This window comes from Vigna angularis, chromosome 1 (genome assembly GCF_016808095.1).
Source record: "Vigna angularis cultivar LongXiaoDou No.4 chromosome 1, ASM1680809v1, whole genome shotgun sequence".
In the NCBI taxonomy this organism is placed as follows: domain Eukaryota; kingdom Viridiplantae; phylum Streptophyta; class Magnoliopsida; order Fabales; family Fabaceae; genus Vigna; species Vigna angularis.
The window spans coordinates 12,027,746-12,048,493 of NC_068970.1; the positions used below are offsets into that span (position 1 = coordinate 12,027,746).

The 20,748-nt window shown below is 30.5% G+C and overlaps 3 protein-coding genes across 3 annotated transcripts; all 3 read left to right on the forward strand.

The window, feature by feature from the left end:
- The first annotated feature begins 2,232 nt into the window (after positions 1-2,232).
- On the forward strand, positions 2,233-8,229 carry LOC108321096 (leucine aminopeptidase 1). The gene is made up of 10 exons (XM_017552746.2): positions 2,233-2,508; positions 2,783-3,197; positions 3,291-3,485; positions 3,639-3,864; positions 5,451-5,577; positions 5,949-6,044; positions 6,554-6,631; positions 7,040-7,100; positions 7,335-7,522; positions 7,895-8,229. The coding sequence occupies exons 1-10, from the start codon at positions 2,320-2,322 to the stop codon at positions 8,030-8,032; spliced, it is 1,713 nt and encodes a 570-aa protein (XP_017408235.1). The 5' UTR covers positions 2,233-2,319; the 3' UTR covers positions 8,033-8,229.
- Positions 8,230-9,995: 1,766 nt separating this feature from the next.
- Positions 9,996-13,444, forward strand: LOC108333920 (uncharacterized). The gene is made up of 7 exons (XM_017569432.2): positions 9,996-10,382; positions 10,743-10,784; positions 11,862-11,944; positions 12,037-12,138; positions 12,251-12,465; positions 12,565-12,659; positions 12,746-13,444. The coding sequence occupies exons 1-7, from the start codon at positions 10,241-10,243 to the stop codon at positions 12,997-12,999; spliced, it is 933 nt and encodes a 310-aa protein (XP_017424921.1). The 5' UTR covers positions 9,996-10,240; the 3' UTR covers positions 13,000-13,444.
- Positions 13,445-17,571: 4,127 nt separating this feature from the next.
- Positions 17,572-20,587, forward strand: LOC108340472 (transmembrane 9 superfamily member 9). The gene is made up of 7 exons (XM_017577885.2): positions 17,572-17,742; positions 18,170-18,334; positions 18,427-18,536; positions 18,641-18,749; positions 18,833-18,945; positions 19,030-19,183; positions 19,282-20,587. The coding sequence occupies exons 1-7, from the start codon at positions 17,623-17,625 to the stop codon at positions 20,440-20,442; spliced, it is 1,932 nt and encodes a 643-aa protein (XP_017433374.1). The 5' UTR covers positions 17,572-17,622; the 3' UTR covers positions 20,443-20,587.
- Positions 20,588-20,748: the final 161 nt, after the last annotated feature.

Consider the following 20,748-nt stretch of genomic DNA (forward strand, 5'->3'; position numbering starts at 1 on the left):
AACTTATAAATAGAACGTCATCTCTCTTAGTCTTCTAACCTTTAGTCCGTCTGTTTGAATATTAGAGATCGTCTAGGTGATATCTTCAAGTCTATCTTATTAGTTTTAGAAAAGAATAAATTAGTTTTTGCTTTTTTTTTATTTTGTGTGTTTTCCCATGCATGTGAGTAGTCTTTGATTTCATATGTCATATGAGTCTTCTATAAGACTATATTGATAAGTGGTCCTAAGAGTATTATTTTGCTAAATTAGTTTACTCTTCTATTTTTGTTTTTTTGTTTACAATGATAATCTTAATCATGTGATCAAATGAGAATGTTTCTCAAGATCATATATATATATATATATATATATATATATATATATATATATATATATATATATTAATTTTAGTGTTTGGTGTTATACTTACATCTGAATAATTTTAATTCAATAATAATTGAAAATTATTAAAAATGAGGTGATACATCTCATTTATGATCATTTTTAATCCATGTCTATGAATATCATTTAGAATTTTTTATTGGTACCAATAAAATAATTGTTGACAAGTGTAAGACTTTGTTCACTTGAATGAATTTCGAGGAGAGTAATTCAATAGATTTGAAAAAATTTGAAGGTAAATTTTTTTGTTGTTTATTTGAGTAGATTTGGAAGCAAGTGAGAGTGGATTTGGAAGTAAAGTTTGTGAGAATTAGTGTAGGATTTGATTGATATAATAGATTAAAAAAATTTACTTCCAAATCCACTCTCACATCCACTCAATTAAAGAACAAAAAGTTTACCTTCAAATCCTTTCAAATACATTCAACTATTCTCCCCAAATCCATTTAAATAAACAAAATGCAAGTAATTCCTCGTTCATTAAATTACATGTAGGTATCGAGTAAGACTAACTTATTTAATTTGTTATTTTCCTAATAAACATTCACATTTCGTCTTTTTATCTTTAATAATGTATTTCCATTTAGGTCTTCCGTGAATTTTTAACTTTTGTTTTAATTTTTGTTGTTTATTAACATCCTTCAAGCAATTGGTTGTGCATTCCATAATTTTCACATGACTGATTAAAATTAAACTGTTTATTTTTTAATTACTCTATTTAAATAGAGACAAAAATAAAATAAAATCAATGTGATGCAAGTGATATGGTTACCACTAACTAAGATTTGCATATTTGATTACTTTTAAGTTTTACTATTTAATGATCAAACTTGGAGAAGACAAATAATACAAAAACGTGTAATTCGGTACTGTATACATAATTCACAAATTTATGCAGACAACAAATTATTTAAGCTTAAATTTAAATTTTATAAATAAATATTACTCAAAATGAAGAAGTCAACGTATTAGATATTTTAAAAATAAAATAAATCAACAATTTTCTTCATTTAATGACTAAGAAAAGTTATAAAACATATTGCATGATTCTCACCCTATGATATATTAAAGAAAAATAGTTATTAATTTTTTTGTAAAATAGTTTTTTTAAGTTAACTTTATTCCTTTGGAAAAAAATACACATGCATTTTACAATATAATTTCTGCCACGAACACGAGAAAGCATAAAGAGTAATGAATGACAAAGCGTCCAATGAAAAAGAACATCTATCAAAGCAAAAGTTACAATTAGCAATAAAATATCTTGTTTGTCACTACTAATGAAACAAAAAATAAAAAGAAATATAAATCAACGATAAAAACAATGTAAAACAATAAATAAAGAGAAATACTAATTTCAGTTTTTCTAATCAAAACATATTTAATTTGTAAGAATTAGAAACAAACAAAATGTTCTTGAAGAAGTAAAGGTTAAATATGAAAAATATAATTTACCTTTTAAATATTTTTTGAGAGGTGTAATGGAGTTTAACATAATTGCTAACTTAAACCAATTTGATATGATTTTAACTTTATCGGAACAATGACCAAAAATACATATATTTCTTTTCAAGAACTAAAAGTATTTTTCGATGACGTGAAGGGAGCCAAAATTATTCAAAATATCACTTGAAACAATAACAAATCGAAAAACTTGGAAGCCGTTCCATTTTGAAATATAAGATTATAACGTAGGATTTATAAAACTATCAATTAATATGTACAAATCATGGATTAAAAGCACATTTTAAAAGATTATATATATCAGAAAGAAGAATATTATTTATATTGAAAATATCAAAGAGAAAAAAAAGTCTGAAAAAATGTATTTAATTTTATAGGAAGATGCAAAATTGTTGGAGTAGAAATTGAGGAAAAAAAAAGATTGAAGGTGGTGATGGATGATTATAAATAAGGAAGAGTTTTCACAGTGGAATGGCAGCCATTGCTACCATCTTCGTTCGTTTCACATCATCTTCGTCTTCTCCCTTTCTCACTAGATTCGCCTCGCGTTTCCACTTCGCCGCATTCCCTCTGCGTTCTCCGGCGAGGAAACTCATGTCTCAAACTCTCGCACGTGCCACTCTCGGTCTCACTCATCCTTCTAATATCGAAACCCCCAAGGTCAAAACTCGTTAACATATTTTTTTCTCCCTCAATGTTCCGTCCCCATATTTTGTTTAACTTTGCATTTGCTTTAACGATTCAAAAGCTGATAACTTGTGGATTTTTGTTGTTGTGGGGATTTACTTTTGATTTGACTTTTTTGGTTCTGCCAAATTAAGTTTGGATTTCATATGTATTGGTGTATTTGTTTTTAATATTCTTTTTGTATTTGTGTGTTTAATTGGCGTTGTGCTGAAAATGCGTGTTTTGTGTTTGTGGAAATTCGTGGAAGATCTGTTTCACTGCTAAGGATGTTGATGTGACGGAATGGAAAGGGGACATTCTAGCAGTGGGTGTTACGGAGAAAGATTTGGCTAGAGATGAAAAGTCGAGGTTTGAGAATGTGATCTTGAGCAAGATCGACTCAAAATTGGGTGGTATATTAGCTGAAGTCTCTTCCGAAGAGGATTTCTCTGGCAAAGTTGGTCAATCAACTATTATTAGAATTACAGGACATGGATCAAAGAGGGTTAGCTTGATTGGTCTTGGACAGTCACCTTCCACTCCTGCACCTTTTAAGGGTCTTGGCGAGGCCGTAGTGGCAGCGGCCAAGTCTTATCAAGCAAGCAGTGTTGCCGTTGTTCTTGCCTCTTCTGAAGGGCTCTCTGCACCATCAAAGCTTAGCACTGCTTATGCAATTGCGTCTGGTATTGAATTTGCGGTTTGTTTTTGTTTGAAATGTATTGAAGCCTGTGATTTTGTAGTTACGCTTGACGATGTGTGGGCTTGAAATGTGCCAGGGGCTGTGCTGGGATTATTTGAAGATAATAGATACAAGTCGGAAGCTAAAAAACCAACGCTTCAGTCCGTTGACATTATTGGTCTAGGGACAGGACCTGAACTGGAGAAGAAACTTAAGTATGCAGGAGATGTTTCTTCTGGAATTATCTTTGGAAGGGAGCTTGTAAATTCTCCTGCTAATGTGCTCACACCAGGTTCATATGGCATTTTGAATGTACATGATATGATATATGATATATTATTTCTAGTCCTTGCAGTTGTCGGGCAGGCAATTGGCCAGTTTCATATCTGTGAGAGAATTATGGTTCTCTAAAATTGATCTGTGCTTGGTAATTTGTTTATCTCAGGGGTGTTGGCAGAGGAGGCAGCTAATATTGCTTCTACCTACAGTGATGTTTTCACTGCAAAAATATTAAATGCCGAACAATGTGCGGAACTGAAAATGGGGTCTTATCTAGGTGTTGCTGCAGCCTCGGCAAATCCTCCTCATTTTATCCATCTATGTTACAAACCACCGAGTGGACCTGTCAATGTCAAGTTGGCTTTAGTCGGAAAAGGTTTGACTTTTGACAGGTAATTATTTGACGTATTTATTCTTTTATTTTATCTGTAACTCAATTACGGACAAACTGGTATTATAAATTCAATCTGGATGACATAATTTCAAGTGGTTTTAATGCTGTAACTTCATAACTGGGGTTTTCCCTTGTAATCATTTGGTTTGGTTCCAGTATTATAACTTCAATACAAGACTGATCAATCAAACAGCTTTTCCCTCGTATCTTGCATGTTTTTGATTCTGGTCTTATAATATCAAATAGTTGTAAAGTTTATGCTGATGCTCTCGTGGTAGATAAATCTTTGATACGAGATATTAGTTATACTGCTTCATTGTTCCCACCTCTATATTGAGTGTGTTTGGCAAGACATTTTTAGTTAACTTGAACAAAATTTATGTCATCAGCAGCATTTTTTAAGATACTACTTGAAACAGCTTTTGAGTATTTAACATTTCTTTATTTTCCATTTTTATCTTCACAACTTTAATCAAATTTATTATTTATTATTCCCTTCAATATTTCATGGTTTGTTTTGATGATTACATGATTTATCCTATTTTTTGTTTTTTAATAAATATCTATTCTGCAAAAAAATGAAATAATAGTTCAAAACTAACTAAAAAACTATAATTACTTTAAAGTATATACATTTACAAAGTAAAAAATTATGTAAGCACATTTTCTATGTTATTATACGTCTATCAACTAGTTAAACTATTTATTTACCAAATGCTTAAGTTAGCTTAATCATTCTTAGCTTTCAATTAAGAATTAACTTTTTAGCTTTTGAATAGCTTATTAGGTACTTTTGTCAAACATATTCATTATAAATTCTGAGTCCTCATTATTGAATAAGAGTGTTTTTTAAAGTTATTTTTATCCTCATTAAGCCACATTAGACACCACTTCTCCTGCATTGAACATTTAGTATAATTTTTTTATTTATGATTTGATATTCCTTTTAAATTCTCTTTCTGTAAATTAATTTCAATTTTGATTGGATTTTGATAGGTACAAAGGGAAGGTTTACAATAGAAGGAAAACTGTATGATTTAGTTTATTGTATGGCAGACAATTTTAACTGTCTGTAAGTTAGTTACTTGTTTGTAGTTAGTTGCATCTGACCTCTATAAAGTTAGAATGGGTAGTTTTAGTAGTTTCTATCTTTATTTTGTAACTTGTGAAGGTTAGGGAGGGAGAGTCTGGTTCTCTCTAATAACCAGAAAGTTGTATGTTGTTTGGGTCCTCTCTTCAGAGGAAATTCAGTGAATGCTATATTACATTTTACTGTTTAACCAAGTTCAGTCGTATAGGTCTGTAATACCTAGCAGATTTCATCATTAAATCTTTGATGCATTGCAATATTGTGTCAGACAAACTAAAATCTAAGATTATTGTAATCTTGGTCAATCTTTATTTGAATTTGTTTTCAATTTTTTATGACACTGCAAAATAACCTGTCTCAATGTTAGTAATATATTTTCATAATTTCTTCCACAATGTTAAAAGTTGTCTTTTTAATTCATTTGTTTTATTTGTTATTATGATGAAACATTATTTTCCTTAATTTGTATTCTTGTGATGTGTGCATATTATCAGTGGTGGATACAACATCAAGACTGGACCTGGCTGTTCAATTGAACTCATGAAATATGATATGGGTGGTTCGGCTGCAGTTTTAGGCACAGCTAAAGCACTTGGTCAAATCAAACCTTCAGGGGTGGAGGTCAGTCATTTATATCATCTGTCATGACTTTTTCTTTCCATAGAAGAGCATTTGACATGATTGATTAACATATAAGCCTCTTCCTGTGTCCTTCAATCTTCCAATGTTACGTTAAGGCTTTACTTAAGGGTATTGATGATGGGTTGGATGTGTCAAATCATGGCTCATATGCATAAAACCGAGCGCAATTTATTTCTGTCGTAGGCTCAGCTAATGTTTTCCATAATGAACCTATGGAATGAGTTTTCATTCCGGTAGCTAATTTCCTGTGGTTTGATTTATAGAGTTCTGATGGATATTGTGTAGTGTCTTTTGTGGTGTAATAATAATAATGCATGCGTTTCCGAGATTTAAAGATCCTGCATGTGCAGGTTCATTTTATTGTTGCTGCTTGTGAGAATATGATAAGTGGAACAGGTATGAGGCCTGGAGATGTTGTCACAGCTTCAAATGGAAAGACTATAGAGGTGAGAATTTCGTTTTTTTTTTAGTTTGTAGATTTAGTACACTGAGTTTGACCTTTTGTGTCATACTTAATCATGTTATTTGGTCGTTTTGGTTCTGTTTCAACCATTACTTTGCTTTAATTCCTATTTTGCAAACCAACATATCATATGGTCCAATGGTAATAGTTATATAATGATTAGTGAAAATGTAATTGGTGCTTCTTGGAATATTTTATTTGAACATTTGAATGAAAGGCATAAGCTATTTCCATTTGAGGTCCCTTGAATTGTTAATCGTGTCTTGGGATGGAAACTACTACTATCATTTTCAGTCAGTCACTGTTGCAAACCTATTTTGGCTACATCTGGTACTAACTGTAAAAAAAACATAAATATAAATATATGTACATGATGAAACTTATAATCAATGAATAGGAGTTTGGACATCTATGATTTATTTAACAGAGCATGTGTAGTAGCTCTACTTCATTTTGTTATTAAGGATTTGATGGACTTAACATCTTCTGTAGGTTAACAACACTGATGCTGAAGGTAGACTTACTCTGGCAGATGCTTTGGTATATGCTTGTAACCAAGGTGTTGAAAAGGTATAACCTTATACAGCTACACATTTGCTTTTTTATGCCTGTAATCTCCCCATAAATCATAAAAGCTCCAGGTATCTCTCCCAAAAAAATTGCTTAGCATTTAATAGTTTTTGTATGCTTGATGGATGGTGATTAATTATTTTTTAAAAGAGTTAGAGAAATTGTTATAAACATTATAATGTCTGGCTGAAATAAGAAATCAAATAGCTGATGAGTATGCATATTCTTTAAAATAATCTGGGTAAGTTCATTCCTGTATAAAAAATTTGGAGAAAAGTGCTGACTTGGCATCTTGTATTTAGAAACTTATAATCTGTTGCCTTATTTTGATTTTGGTTTCAGTTCTCTCAAGCTTGAAAATTGTTTTTTAGAATGATGGTAATAATAGGTTGGTCAACTGTTTTTCAGATTATTGATTTGGCAACCTTGACTGGGGCCTGCGTAGTTGCTCTTGGACCCTCAATCGCAGGTAATTATAAAGTAGAAAATAATATGTCGTTCATGGAGTTGAGCTTTTAATGGACTGCATACAAATATTTTCTTGTGAGAGTCACAAGAGGACCAATGCTTTAGTCAGCAATGGAAGCACTTAAAATTGGTACTGCTTTAGGAAAATAGAAGAAATAAGTTCTAGGAGAGGCTGGGCCTTAAAGATATATCTGTGAAAATACTTCTGATTGTATTGAAAACTTTGTTTTTGAAGGCGTGTTTACTCCCAGTGATGAACTAGCAAAGGAAATTTTTGAAGCTTCTGATGTGAGTGGGGAGAAACTATGGAGGCTGCCATTAGAGGAAAGTTACTGGGAATCAATGAAATCCGGAGTGGCTGACATGGTGAACACTGGTGGTCGACAAGGTGGTGCTATTATTGCTGCGCTCTTCTTAAAACAGGTTTGCATTTCAGCTTAATAATAATATAAATCCTGTCATTCTTAATTTTTTTTTCTCCTCAAACTTGTTGGGAAGTGATGACTAAGGAGGACTAATTATAATTAGTCCAATGGCCATTTTCTCACTCTGGTTCTCCAAAGACGATGTAAACTTTGACAGCAGACAAGAAATGGTCCACTTAAAGTGCATGCAATGGCACATGAAAGCATAATAAACTCATACAAACCATTTATTCAAGGGGAATTATTACAGGAAAAAAGATAGCTGCATTGTAAATATAGACAGTGTGTATTTCTTATTGTTTGGCTTCTTATTGTGTAGTCCTTTTGCACATTTATGTCAAGGGTTTTCTGAACCAATTTTTCTTTGCAGTTTGTTGATGAAAAGGTTCAATGGATGCATATTGACATGGCTGGTCCTGTGTGGAATGACAAGAAACGTTCAGCAACAGGATTTGGCATTGCTACTTTAGTGGAATGGGTTTTGAAAAATGGTTTAAATGCTCACTGAAATCTTTGAAACCTTGGTCATGGCGGGTGAAGCTCTCATCTTGTAATGTTTCTCCTTCAATGGAATTTTCCGGTTAGGTTTCGTTTGGTTATAATGATATGAATAAGTTATTCGAAGGGAAGGAAATTGTGGTCGGTGAGCGATGTTTCAGTGTATTTAAACTTTTTTTTAATACAAGAAACTTTTTTGGTTTATAATTGTCTCTCGTAATTTGGTTTTTCTGTTCCATTAATTTTGGCTATAAAAATTTATGAATTGTATATCTTATTTGATTCATATTTTTAAAATTACATAATATTTAATCATTTTAAGGTGTAATTATTATTAATTTTAATTTTACTAGAGGTTTCTTTCGAACTCGTAACTATCAATTAATAAAGCATTTTAATTTATAAAATAAACATAGTAACTATCAATTAATAAAGCATTTTAATTTATAAAATAAACATAATAATGTTAATGTACTACTGGATTACAAAAATAAATTAGCAGATGCCAAGGAGCATATATTATGCTGTGCACAATAAATCCCGATATAAATAAATAAATATGTTAAAAATGAGTGTGTATTTAGTTTGAGTCTGTAAAGACTAGAGAATAATAAGTCTATATCACAATTTCAACAAATCTATTTTATAGTTTTGGATGTTTTTTCAAGAAATATAAATAGTTTTCATTTCACGCGAAGACAATTAATCTGTTTTCATTCTTCATGATTTTTAAAATTTGTGCGAAGATTTTATATAACAAAATTAACATTATTCTATTCTCTAAATTTACAGATTTATATAAATAATAGAAGAAAAACCAAAATAAAAATAGAATGATAATATCATAGCATAAAAATATTATATAATGTCATATTATATGTAGAGAACTAAATATATCTTTTGTATTTTAAAATAAACACTTTAAATTTTGGTCACCGTAATTTTTTCCAATTTTAAAAAATTAATATTTTAGTCCCCACAATATAGTAATATTCTTTAATTATTGGTGTCCAACAGAATAATAGTACATCCCGTGCATGTTAACTTATGTGGCATTATGAGGGTCTCTCTCTATATATATAGTTTATGAACCACTACATTAAGTATTTGGATTTCACATAATACAATTAAATTTTAGGTTTGGTTTATTAATTTAGTAGACTGTGTGAGTTTAATCCTGAGATACATTGAAGACCGAAACATTTTATGCTTAATTAATTTTCAAACACATATTTAAGTATTTTTAATTTAGTTGTTATCTTTATTAAGTATTTATAAAAGTTAAATTTTTATTGTTTAATTTTTATTTAATCAGACGAGATTATTATTTTACTTTACACGTGTTCAAAAATGTAAAGTTTTATAAAAATAATATAAAATGGTAAGTAAAAAAATTGTCATTATAAATAATGATTTGGTATTTTGCATTCACTATATTATTTTTATATTAACTATATATTATTACATCACTTATTATTTTTTATTAATTATATTATTATTTTATATTAATTATAAATCTTTCTCTGTAAGTAAACAAAATAATAACATAAGATAATAATGATGAATAAAAATCATGTATTAAAATGAAATCACTTTTTTATTAAATTTTATCATATTTATATACGTTTTTTTTTCAAGAGACAATATTTTAGTTCTTTTATTACTATTAAGTTGTTATTGTTTTGTTCTTAATTTTTCTATCTTTTATTTGGATTCTTCTTGTTCTGAAACAATAACCTAACCAACATAAATTAGAAACTCACGATAAAAAAATTTCTTATAAATGTTTAAAATTTTATAGAAAATGAAGTAAGAAACTTTTCCTTTTGCAGAAACCAAGAAAAAAAAGTCAAGCTTGTCTCTTTATTATTTTGGTTGGATAGGAAGAATGGAACTTGTAAAATGGAAGAAGCCATGGCACAGAACCTCACCACCCTAACTTCATTTCACACATACAATGCGAGATCAAGTTCTTGTTTACTTCACACCTATCAAAATAAATAAATAAAAAGGAAAAAGGAAAAAGGAAAAAAAAAGATCACCCTTTTTTCCTGTCTGGTGTTTTTTTGTTGAAAGGGTGTTTCTGTGACAAAGATTATATATTATATCTATATAAGACCATGACATCCTGTTCAGCATTTGTTCTTTCTTGAAGCATTCCTTATTCTCTTAAATCGATCAGCTATGAAGTAGAGAGAAGAAGAGAGAGAAGAAAAAAATGAGTGTATCATTGACTGTGATGACTTTCAATCTCCATGATGATGAGCCACATGACAGTCCTAATACGTGGGAGAAGAGAAGAGATTTGTGCATAAGCGTGGTTACCAATCACTCACCCATCATTCTTTGCACCCAACAAGGTTTCTCTTATTGATTTCCATTTGGGGTTGCTCAAAATGCTTGCTTTCCTGCTTTTTTCTGCGATTTGGGTTATGGTTTTGCTAGATTATTCTTGATCCTTCTGGAAAAAGCTTGCTTTGAATATCCAAGTTCTTTGTCGGCAGAAATGCGGTTTTTTTAAGGGTGGGGTGATATTCATTGTTTGATTTCAAGATTTCAAGATTTATGCTTTGTTTGTGTATCTTGTATTCCCTTTTCTCCTCTGATTGATTGATCTGGATTTGTTTATTAGATGTTATGCTTTCTGTTTCTCCTTTTATAACTGTGATTGATTCAATTTACTCATCCTCTTCGTTGTATTGATGTTCATCTGGGTTCAGGAGTGAAAACACAATTGGATTTTCTCCAGCAGGGTTTGCCAGGTGAAGAATCTTTTCAAACAAGTTGTTCTTAAGCTTTTGAAAATATTAATTTATGTCCTCAATTTTGTTGCACGCATATTGTGGTACGAGCATGTTTTGTATCTTATGACATAATGCACGATCCATAGGCTATAGCCAGGGCCTTGTTGAAGGATTATATAATATGGCTGCTGGTTTTGAAGAGAAATATCTCAACAAGGGCATCATGTTGCTTAAATCTGCATAAATTTTAAGTAAGCTACTGCTTGCTACGCAGATGTTCTAATGTGACGTCTGTCAAATAGATTATTTGGTTTTGTTAAATAAAAGGTGTCAATAGGTTACATAAGTTAATATTCTCACTAGAATAAGAATTTACATCTGTAAATAGGCAGATACGTTCAAAAGTTGTCTTGTTTAAATTCAAGGGGGGAGTGGAAGAGAAGTGTTAGAAATTTATTAAGATTTCACTTGTTATAAAATTCCAAAATGATCAAAATATCTGAAATTTCGGTGAAAAATCTCATAGATAAGTGTAAGCATAGCTATGTATTAGTTGTTTCAGGTAATATAGCCATCTTTCTCCTGCGACTTCTTTATTTTTCTTTTATCATTTGGTCCTGTTTTGACTGGCTTGTGAACTGCAATAAAATTATTCTGCAAGAAAAGCAAATGATGAATTAAATCCTAGGAAGAATATGAGAATACTATTATCATAACATTGTGGTTATCAAGCATATTTATAAACTCAGCGAAACCTGGCTAAAAGTGGAAACTAGCTATATTAAGGAAAAATAATGCTCTCCGCAAGAATGATACCTAGGATTGTGTCTTTCAATTACCCTTGAAAATCTAGTTTGGTTTAGGTGAGCTTACAAGATAAAAGTAACTCCGATTGTGTTCTGTGTAAAGGTACAAGCTTTATATAAAAGGGCGTTTTTTGAATACCAGTGGCAGTGCTTGTTGTTCATTTTCGTTTACTTGTATTCAGCACTGACTAATATCACCTTTAGACGTTGTAAATTCAGTTGTTTTTCATATAAGCAATTCCATTTAAGTATTTTTTGTACTTAAGATTTCTTTGATAAAAATACTCAGGTTATGATCAGTTTGGAATATCACGAAAAGGGCCCCAAGACACTACTGACGAGCATTGCACTATCTTCTATGATAAGGAAAAGGTACAAGATTTCCTTCAGTATTATTGGTATTATTTTTTGTTTAACTGGCTGAAGAACTAACTGGTTTGTCAAATTTTCTCCCTTAAATAAAGGTCGAGCTTCTTGAAGGTGGAACCTTTTGGTTGTCTGAGTCTCCCTCTGTTCCTGGAAGCATTTCATGGGGTTCTGAAGTTCCTTGCATTGCAACATGGGCTATATCCTTATGATTTAGAAATGAAATTACAGATTCAATCAATTGTATTCAAACATTGTTTCACTTTTGTTGCACAATCTTTGGATCACTTGGTTCCTTGACATGATGTCCACACATTTCAACTGAAAGGAGTTGAGCCTCCTGGATTCTCATTCCAGATAGTAAATACAAACATGGACGAGTTTAGTCCTCGTGCCCGCCGGCGAAGTGCTTTGCTTACATGGCAGCACATTGCATCCTTACCCCCTAGCCTACCAGTAGTGTACTGTGGAGGATTTAATACACAAAAGGAATCAACTACTGGACGCTTCCTTCTTGGAAGATCAAGGTAGTTTCTTATTGCATATACTGAATTTGTGAAGAGATACATACACACAGACTATTGTAGAGTAGTTTGTAACTTGTGTATTTATGTAACTGAGTGCAGAGAACATGGTGTTGTTGGGGATATGAGGGATGCATGGCCTAGTGCTCGTAGGAGAAAAAATGTTGACCTAATCCGCACTTATCATGGCTTCAAGGGTACTTTTTTCCTGTGATTTTAATACTATCAATTTGTTTTTGACATGACAAGTCTCTTACTCAGCAAGATCTGGTGTTATTATCAGGTGACAAACAAGGAACCCTTGAATTCTTGAAGCTAATTTTTAGAGCTCTTTGCCTCTGCTGGGATCGCCAAACACAGGATCTTCACATTGATTGGATCCTTTTCAGAGGTAGATCTCTGATTCCTGTTTCTTGTGAAGTGGTAAATGATAACATTGATGGGTATTATCCATCATCACATTTTCCTATATTTACCGAGTTTATGCTTCCTCGCACTGTAAGACTCCTAGAATCACCTGTACAAGAAGATACCTAATATTTTTTACTAGCCAAGGTGGTGCTCTTTTTTCCCTCCATCATGTCTTTCATAGTGTAGTGTTATTGAGGAGAAGAGTATTCAAGTATGAAAATGTGGATACATCATTATCAGCAGAATTTGTTAGCTGAATACTGGCCACATAATTGAGGATCATCTGTTGAAACACATATTTCATTTGCTTCTCATTGCAACTTTGATTTTAGAATGTTGTGATATTTATGAGGTGTGATGTGAGTCTGTGGCCACTCCAAAATCTGAATGGATTAAATGACATCAGAAACTAAGTTTGTTTATCCATTGATAGAGTGTCTGCATTTTTTCCTACCCAACCAGCCTCTTGTATTGTCTATTCAAGTAATTCATACAACTTTGTCTTCATATTATGTTAATGTATTCAGATTCTTCATATTCTAATAATAGCTATTCCTTTTAATTTTGTTCATGTCATTAAATACTAAGGATTCGATAATAGTTACTTGTTTACAGTTATGCTAAATAAAATTACATAATATGTGTTGCATGCTGCATCTGTACTAGTTAGAACTTATAGGGGTAGTATCTCATGATCTCTTTATACTGTCTTTGTATGAAAACTTTTGAACTCAATGTAATAAGCTAAGATGATTTATTTGGAGTTTTTCTTTAAAAAGTATTCTGTAATTCTAATTCAATCTTATAAAATAGATTTATATCTTATAAAATTAGTTTGTAAAATTATGTTTTAAGTTATTATCTTTTTCAAGACGTATATATTTCGAACATAATATTAAATATTAATGGTTGTTAACAAATTTTGATAGGAATAAATTTTGGATGATTCTAATATCTTATTAAATTGTAAATTTTATATATAATTCAATTTTATAAAATTGGTTGGTTTATAGAGTGAAATTTGTATTTAATGTAAATTTGTTTTATCTTTATCTTCAATAAGATTAAATTTATATAATTTTTAAAATAATGAAAAATTTACAGAAGATTCTTTACAGTAAAACAGAGAAATTTTAAGTGGCACTGAAATTAAAAGGCAAAAGTTGAAAATTTTGTTTTCTGTTTTCTTATCAAATGTCATGTTGAAGTTTTTGTTATTCTTTCTGTACTTCTCTTTACCTTTGTATTCTTTTGCTTTTTTATCTCTTATTCTCTCACTCTTTTTTTCATCGTTCTTTTTCACACAATATTTCAAACTCTCTTAACACCTTTTCCATCTTTTTTCTATACTTTTCTTCTTCCCTTAGTCTTCTTTTGTAAGATAAAAACAATTCATGGAGGACTAATTTATAAAGATTTACTTATTTAACTTTTAAAGATTGATTCAATTTTATACACAAATTACTTTTTAAAGTTATTTTATTTATTTTTATTTTATTCTAGTGTAAAACCTTGTAGTAAAATGTATTTGAATAAAACCTAAAACTGATATGATAATGGTTTTTCTGATGTTATTATCTGATTATATTCATACATTTCTCCATAAAAGGTTATGAAAAATAAAGAAATAAGCTGCTATATACAACTTATAGATCAACCATTACAATGTTCTTTATTTAACTTGTTGTAAATTACCTTTAGTTTATGACTCTTTATATATATATATATATATATATATATATATATATATATATATATATATATATATATATATATATATATATATATATATATATATATATGCAAAAATATTGAAATTATGCCATAATTTTTTATCTAGTCTAAATTTTTTATCACATTTAATAGAAGTCAATTACTAGTTGATTAATAGCGTAAAATATTTACATTGATTGCACTTAAAATTTATTTATGTTTTAACACTTACTTTGTCATTGATATTTACTTTTTATGTTTTTTTTTTCATATTTATAAGTTTGAAATGTGAGTAATAAAGGATTGGATATTTGTTAATATATAATTATAAGTTGTACATGGATAAATTTCTTAAAAAAATTTATTCTAATTTTATCAATAGTTTGAATCACAATGTTTATATTTATTTAACACAACTTTCTTTTAGTTTCTTTTTTAAAAAGAAATATAAAATTTTATTTCTTTATGATCGTTTTATTCTTATATTTTTTCTCAAATAAATATAAAGTGTTTTACCATTACTTTAATTTTATAAAATTTATAAGTATATTTCGTCTAATTTAAATATAATATCAAATTTAATGTCATTCAATTGATCAAAAAGTATTATAATATCTTATGTAAAGAAAAGCATGCTACAAGCGACAAAGTTGATTGTCTAATTAATAGCATTTCAGAATCTATGTTTTGAATCCAATTAAAAGGAAACAATTTTTTTTTTCTTACCAAGCACAAAAAATGAGATTGAAAAGGTTTGCATTTAACTTGAGTTTAAAAAATAAAATCCGAATAATATATTTGGGCAGAGAGGATGAGGTGGACAAGTGCAATTTCTTACCTCTAAAAGAACAACTTCAAATTAAACCAAAACTTCTACACAAAAGAAATGCATCCTCATGAAAAATAATATAAAAATAGAAATTAATATTTCATGAATAAATTAAATAGATTTTTCGTTTCCAAATTATTATAAAAAATAGTATTTTATTTCTAAATTAAATTACAAAATATTTCATCTTTAAATTAAATTATAAAATATTCTGTTGTTGCTTTTTATGTTTTTTTAATAAATAACAAGTGAATTTTATATTAGAGAATTTTGTTTATAAAATAGAAAACACTCTTTACATTATGTTTATAAAATGTAGAGACTAAATATATTTTAATTTCATTTAAAAATTAAACACAAGTTTTTAAAATGATGTAAATATTAAATATTTTATAATTTAGTTTAAAAATAAAATAAATTCTTTTTATAATAATTTAGGAAAAAAATATATTTACCGCATTATATAAATATGTGTGACAAGTTACAGTCTTTTAGATTTATTCAAAATGCAACTTTAAATTTGGGTTCCAAGTTGAATCTAATCAGCTAATAAATTTTACTAATTTATCTTCACTAAGTTTGATATAATTATTGAAATAATAATTACAAAAAGTAATAAATAAAGAATCCTGCTAAGTATCTAAAGATACTATTTAAAGTGTTATTTAAAATGTAATTAACGATCATTAATTTTATTATATTTATGTTAAAATATGAAATAATTAATTTTATTATTTAAAATTGATTGTTGAAATATGAAATAACTTTACTAATAATCAACAAGTTATTTATAATTCAACGTACCAAACTATTAATTCACCGTGTGACACGGTACATTATCATATAACTCAACAAATTTCAACAATGATTTTATATTATTCCAACATACCAAAACACATTATCAGGTTACTAAAACTTTAGAAATAAAATATTTAGCTTTCTTTGCTTTTTAGAAACTCAAACGACTCTATGAAAACTAAAACAATCATTTTGGTTTAAGGAATTTTAATTATCCATATAAGACACTGAACAGAGAACATAATAAAAACTCATAAAATACAAGCAATAAAGTTAAACTCACAATCACTAAAAAACATACAAAAGAAAAAAAGAAAAGAATAAAAACTAACTTATTTTTTAAAATAATTGATCATATAACTTCTCATAGTAATTATTTAGGCAGATTCTGATTTTCAAACAAATAAAAAGTTCTAAGATAACAAAGAGAGATGATATATTTTTATATAATGAAATTTTTTACTCAAAATTCTATTTATACTTTTTATTTTTTTTTTCAATTTTTATAATAAAATAAGGGAGTTTTATTATTTAAAACATCCTATCATTTTTAACAACAAATTTTAACAATTTTTTGACAATGGACCACATGTCATTGTTTTATTGGTCTGTTTGAATTTGTTTTCAGAAAAATATTTGAAACCAACCCATCATAAGCCACCACGTCTGTGTTGTCAAAAAATTGTTAAAAAAGACATTTCCTTTTTAATATTCTATTTTCTAAACTTTTATACTTTTGTACGTTTTCTCTTTCTTTTTATAGTTTGTCTTTCATTTTAATGTTGCTAAAAATTAAAATATAATTAAACATAAAAAAATAAACTTAAATTAAAAAATAAAATAAAAATTGGAAAACCGTTGTTTTGTGTTTGAAGAACAATTATAACCTAAAAAAAGAAAATTGATATTTTTTTTCTTTAGAAATTCTATTATATGAATTTATATTATTTTAATTAATGTGATTATTCATATTTCGAACAACATGAAATGAGGTTCATTAATTATATTTTACAGTGGCCAGACACTGTAAGCATTGGCCATAAAAAAAATTATTAGACAATTTATGATAAGAAGAGAGTGTAAAAAAAGTAAAATGTGGATGATGCAGTGTAATTAGATTTGTTATTAAGTGGAAGTGAGAAGTTAATTGAAAGCATGAAGATGAACAACCAATTGTTTTGTTCCAAACATGGAGGAGGGTTCGTTAATCACCGTTAAAACATCGTAATCCATTCAGTGCCGCACGTCATCATCTCATTCATGTTCATGGCTTGGGAATGTCTCACTTTTTGTGTCTCAACTACTTCTTAAAAAAAAACCACATTTGTATTCTAACCAACAAAACCAAAAAAAAAAATCACCACAGAACAGAACACGGGAAGAGAAAGAGCGTGTCTTGGTCGGAAACAATGGCGAGGGAGCTTCTGCCTCGTGACCTATGCATCTATGTCTGCATCTGCATTCTACTCCTTGCCCACCAAAGTTCCTGTTTTTACCTCCCTGGTGTTGCACCTGAGGATTTCTGGAAGGTTATTGCATTTTTTCTGTTCCTTCAAAATCTAATCTTTTTAACCTGATTAGTCTGTGCATTATTATTCCTTTCCCTGTTCAGTTTCACGTTAGATCAGTTATGGATCACGTTGGTTGCATGCTTTCTCTGTCCTATACTTTTTACCTTGCTGGTTGTAGATTCTTGCTTTATTCATTTTCATTTGCCGAGGTGATGAACAATTTAGAATGTGTGATGAGAAATGATCTGGATCAGTGATCAGAAATAGTGAGAGAATCACCATGTTTTGTTGGCTAGTTTATACCGATCATCATTCCATCATGCATTCTTTGACAGATTATTCTCCTAATCAAATCAACGCATTGATGATCACCCAGAGTGACATGGCATGATTTGTTGTAGTTTGTGACATTTATTGATTATCGTGTTGTGTTCAATGGTGACAGGGAGATCCATTGAGGGTGAAAGTGAACAAACTGTCTTCCACAAAAACACAGCTTCCTTATTCATACTATTCACTGCCTTATTGTCGTCCGAAACGCATTGTTGACAGTGCAGAAAATCTAGGAGAAGTTCTTCGGGGTGACCGCATTGAAAATTCACCCTATGTGGTTGGTTTAAATATTTTGGGCAGGTTCTAGCTTTCTACCTTCTGTTTATTACGATTCACAACTGAAATATTGAAGTATTTTAATTCTGGCAGTTCAAAATGAGAGAACCGCAGCTGTGCAATATTGCTTGTCGTATAATTCTCGATGACAAAACGGCAAAAGAGTTCAGGGAAATGATAGATGATGAGTATCGGGTGAACATGTGAGGCACTAATGACCCTGAAGCTTATATTATATCTCATGAAAAACATTGTTGTGGAAATAATGTCTCTGACAAAAGGGTATTTAATTATTCTTGCATTGCAGGATTCTAGACAATCTTCCTTTGGTTGTTCCTATAAGAAGGCTTGATCAGGAATCTCCCATGGTGTATCTCCATGGCTTCCTCGTCGGTCTTAAGGGACAGTATTCTGGAGTATGTAAATGCTAACTGAGTACTCACTGATACTTTGTAACCATTATTTTTATTTCCTCTTAACCTCTTGTAACTGTTGACAGATCAAAGAGGAGAAGTATTTCATCCACAACCACTTAGCATTTGTGGTTAAGTATCACACTGATCAACAGCTAGGATTATCAAGGATTGTAGGATTTGAGGTTAAACCATTCAGGTTGTGTTGTGATTCTTTTCCATGTAGTTTTGTGATAATCTGTTAATTTCACCTTGTACATTGAAACTATTCCTATGAATTCAGCGTAAAGCATGAGTATGAAGGAGAATGGAATGAGAACAAGACCCGCTTAACCACCTGTGATCCCCATGCCAAAAGGCTGGTCACTAGCTCTGAATCTCCCCAAGAGATTAAAAGCAAGAAAGAAATAATTTTCAGCTATGATGTTGAGTTCGAGGTTAGTTACCACCAGAATTCACAGCACTAGAAGTGCCAGTGAGGATTGGATTCGGATGCTGATTTTATCTTCCTCGGTGGAATTTTTTTATCTTGTAGGCAAGTGATGTGAAGTGGGCATATCGCTGGGATACCTATCTTCTAATGGCGGATGACCAGATTCACTGGTTTTCAATAGTGAACTCTCTGATGATTGTACTTTTTCTTTCGGGCATGGTGGCTATGATAATGTTGCGGACACTGTATCGTGATATCTCAAAGTACAATCAGTTAGAGACACAAGAAGAAGCACAAGAAGAGACAGGGTGGAAACTTGTACATGGGGATGTGTTCAGGCCTCCACAAAACTCAGATTTACTGTGTATATATGTTGGAACAGGAGTTCAGTTTTTCGGAATGATTCTTGTGACCATGATGTTTGCTGCTCTTGGTTTTCTGTCTCCCTCAAACAGAGGAGGTTTGATGACAGCCATGCTCTTGCTGTGGGTGCTAATGGGACTGTTTGCTGGATATACTTCAGGGCGTCTTTATAAGATGTTCAAGGGAACAGATTGGAAGAAAATAGCTTTTGGAACAGCTTTTATATTCCCAGCCAATGCTTTCACAGCATTCTTTGTGCTAAATGCTCTGATTTGGGGGCAGAGGTCTTCTGGGGCAGTGCCATTTCAGACAATGTTTGCTCTTCTTTTGTTATGGTTTGGCATCTCATTTCCACTTGTGTTTGTTGGTGGTTTTGTGGGGTTTAACAAAAAGCCACCAATTGAGGATCCTGTGAAGACAAACAAGATAGCTAGGCAGATTCCAGTGCAGCCTTGGTACATGAATTCGATGTGCTCTATTCTCATAGGAGGCATACTCCCATTTGGTGCAGTCTTCATTGAGCTTTTCTTCATCCTCACATCAATCTGGTTACACCAATTTTATTACATTTTTGGTTTCTTGTTCATTGTGTTTGTCATCCTCATTATAACCTGTGCCGAGATCACAGTTGTGCTATGCTACTTTCAGCTGTGTAGTGAAGACTACAATTGGTGGTGGAGGTCATATCTCACTTCAGGTTCCTCTGCATTCTACCTTTTCCTATATACTGTATTCTACTTCTTCACTAAACTTGAGATCACAAAACCAGTATCTGGAATCTTGTATTTTGGCTACATGATGCTGCTTTCGTATGCTTTCTTTCTGTTGACTGGTACAATTGGTTTCTGTGCATGCTTCTGGTTCACCAGGCTCATCTATTCATCAGTGAAAATTGACTGAACCTTCCCACTTTTAGTGCAATGGTCATAGTTCTAAGTTGAAGCACACAAATTGTAGTATCGAATATCTTGTAGTTCTGATTTTTTGTTTTGTTTTTAAGTCATCCAATGTATCTCTAGTATCCATATTTTGTATTCTTGCATCATATTATTCTCCCTCTCTTCTCACTGTACTTGAATATTATTCTTGTTTTGTAATTTGTACAACACATTCAACTATTGAGCAATTATTGGTCCTCAATGCATATCTAGAAAAAAGAATTTTCTTTTTTGCAAGTACTAGATATTAAATGTGAATTTATTAAGG

What these genes read in the sequence shown, in the direction of transcription:
- LOC108333920 (XM_017569432.2), top strand. Translation starts at nt 10,241, where the DNA reads ATGAGTGTATCATTGACTGTGATGACTTTCAATCTCCATGATGATGAG. An exon ending in CATTCTTTGCACCCAACAAG is followed by an intron (nt 10,383 to 10,742) that starts GTTTCTCTTATT and finishes ATCTGGGTTCAG; the next exon opens with GAGTGAAAACACAATTGGAT. An exon ending in CTTGCATTGCAACATGGGCT is followed by an intron (nt 12,139 to 12,250) that starts ATATCCTTATGA and finishes CATGATGTCCAC; the next exon opens with ACATTTCAACTGAAAGGAGT.
- LOC108321096 (XM_017552746.2), top strand. Translation starts at nt 2,320, where the DNA reads ATGGCAGCCATTGCTACCATCTTCGTTCGTTTCACATCATCTTCGTCT. An exon ending in CTAATATCGAAACCCCCAAG is followed by an intron (nt 2,509 to 2,782) that starts GTCAAAACTCGT and finishes AATTCGTGGAAG; the next exon opens with ATCTGTTTCACTGCTAAGGA. An exon ending in CTGCGCTCTTCTTAAAACAG is followed by an intron (nt 7,523 to 7,894) that starts GTTTGCATTTCA and finishes TTTTCTTTGCAG; the next exon opens with TTTGTTGATGAAAAGGTTCA.
- LOC108340472 (XM_017577885.2), top strand. Translation starts at nt 17,623, where the DNA reads ATGGCGAGGGAGCTTCTGCCTCGTGACCTATGCATCTATGTCTGCATC. An exon ending in CACCTGAGGATTTCTGGAAG is followed by an intron (nt 17,743 to 18,169) that starts GTTATTGCATTT and finishes CAATGGTGACAG; the next exon opens with GGAGATCCATTGAGGGTGAA. An exon ending in TTAAGGGACAGTATTCTGGA is followed by an intron (nt 18,750 to 18,832) that starts GTATGTAAATGC and finishes AACTGTTGACAG; the next exon opens with ATCAAAGAGGAGAAGTATTT.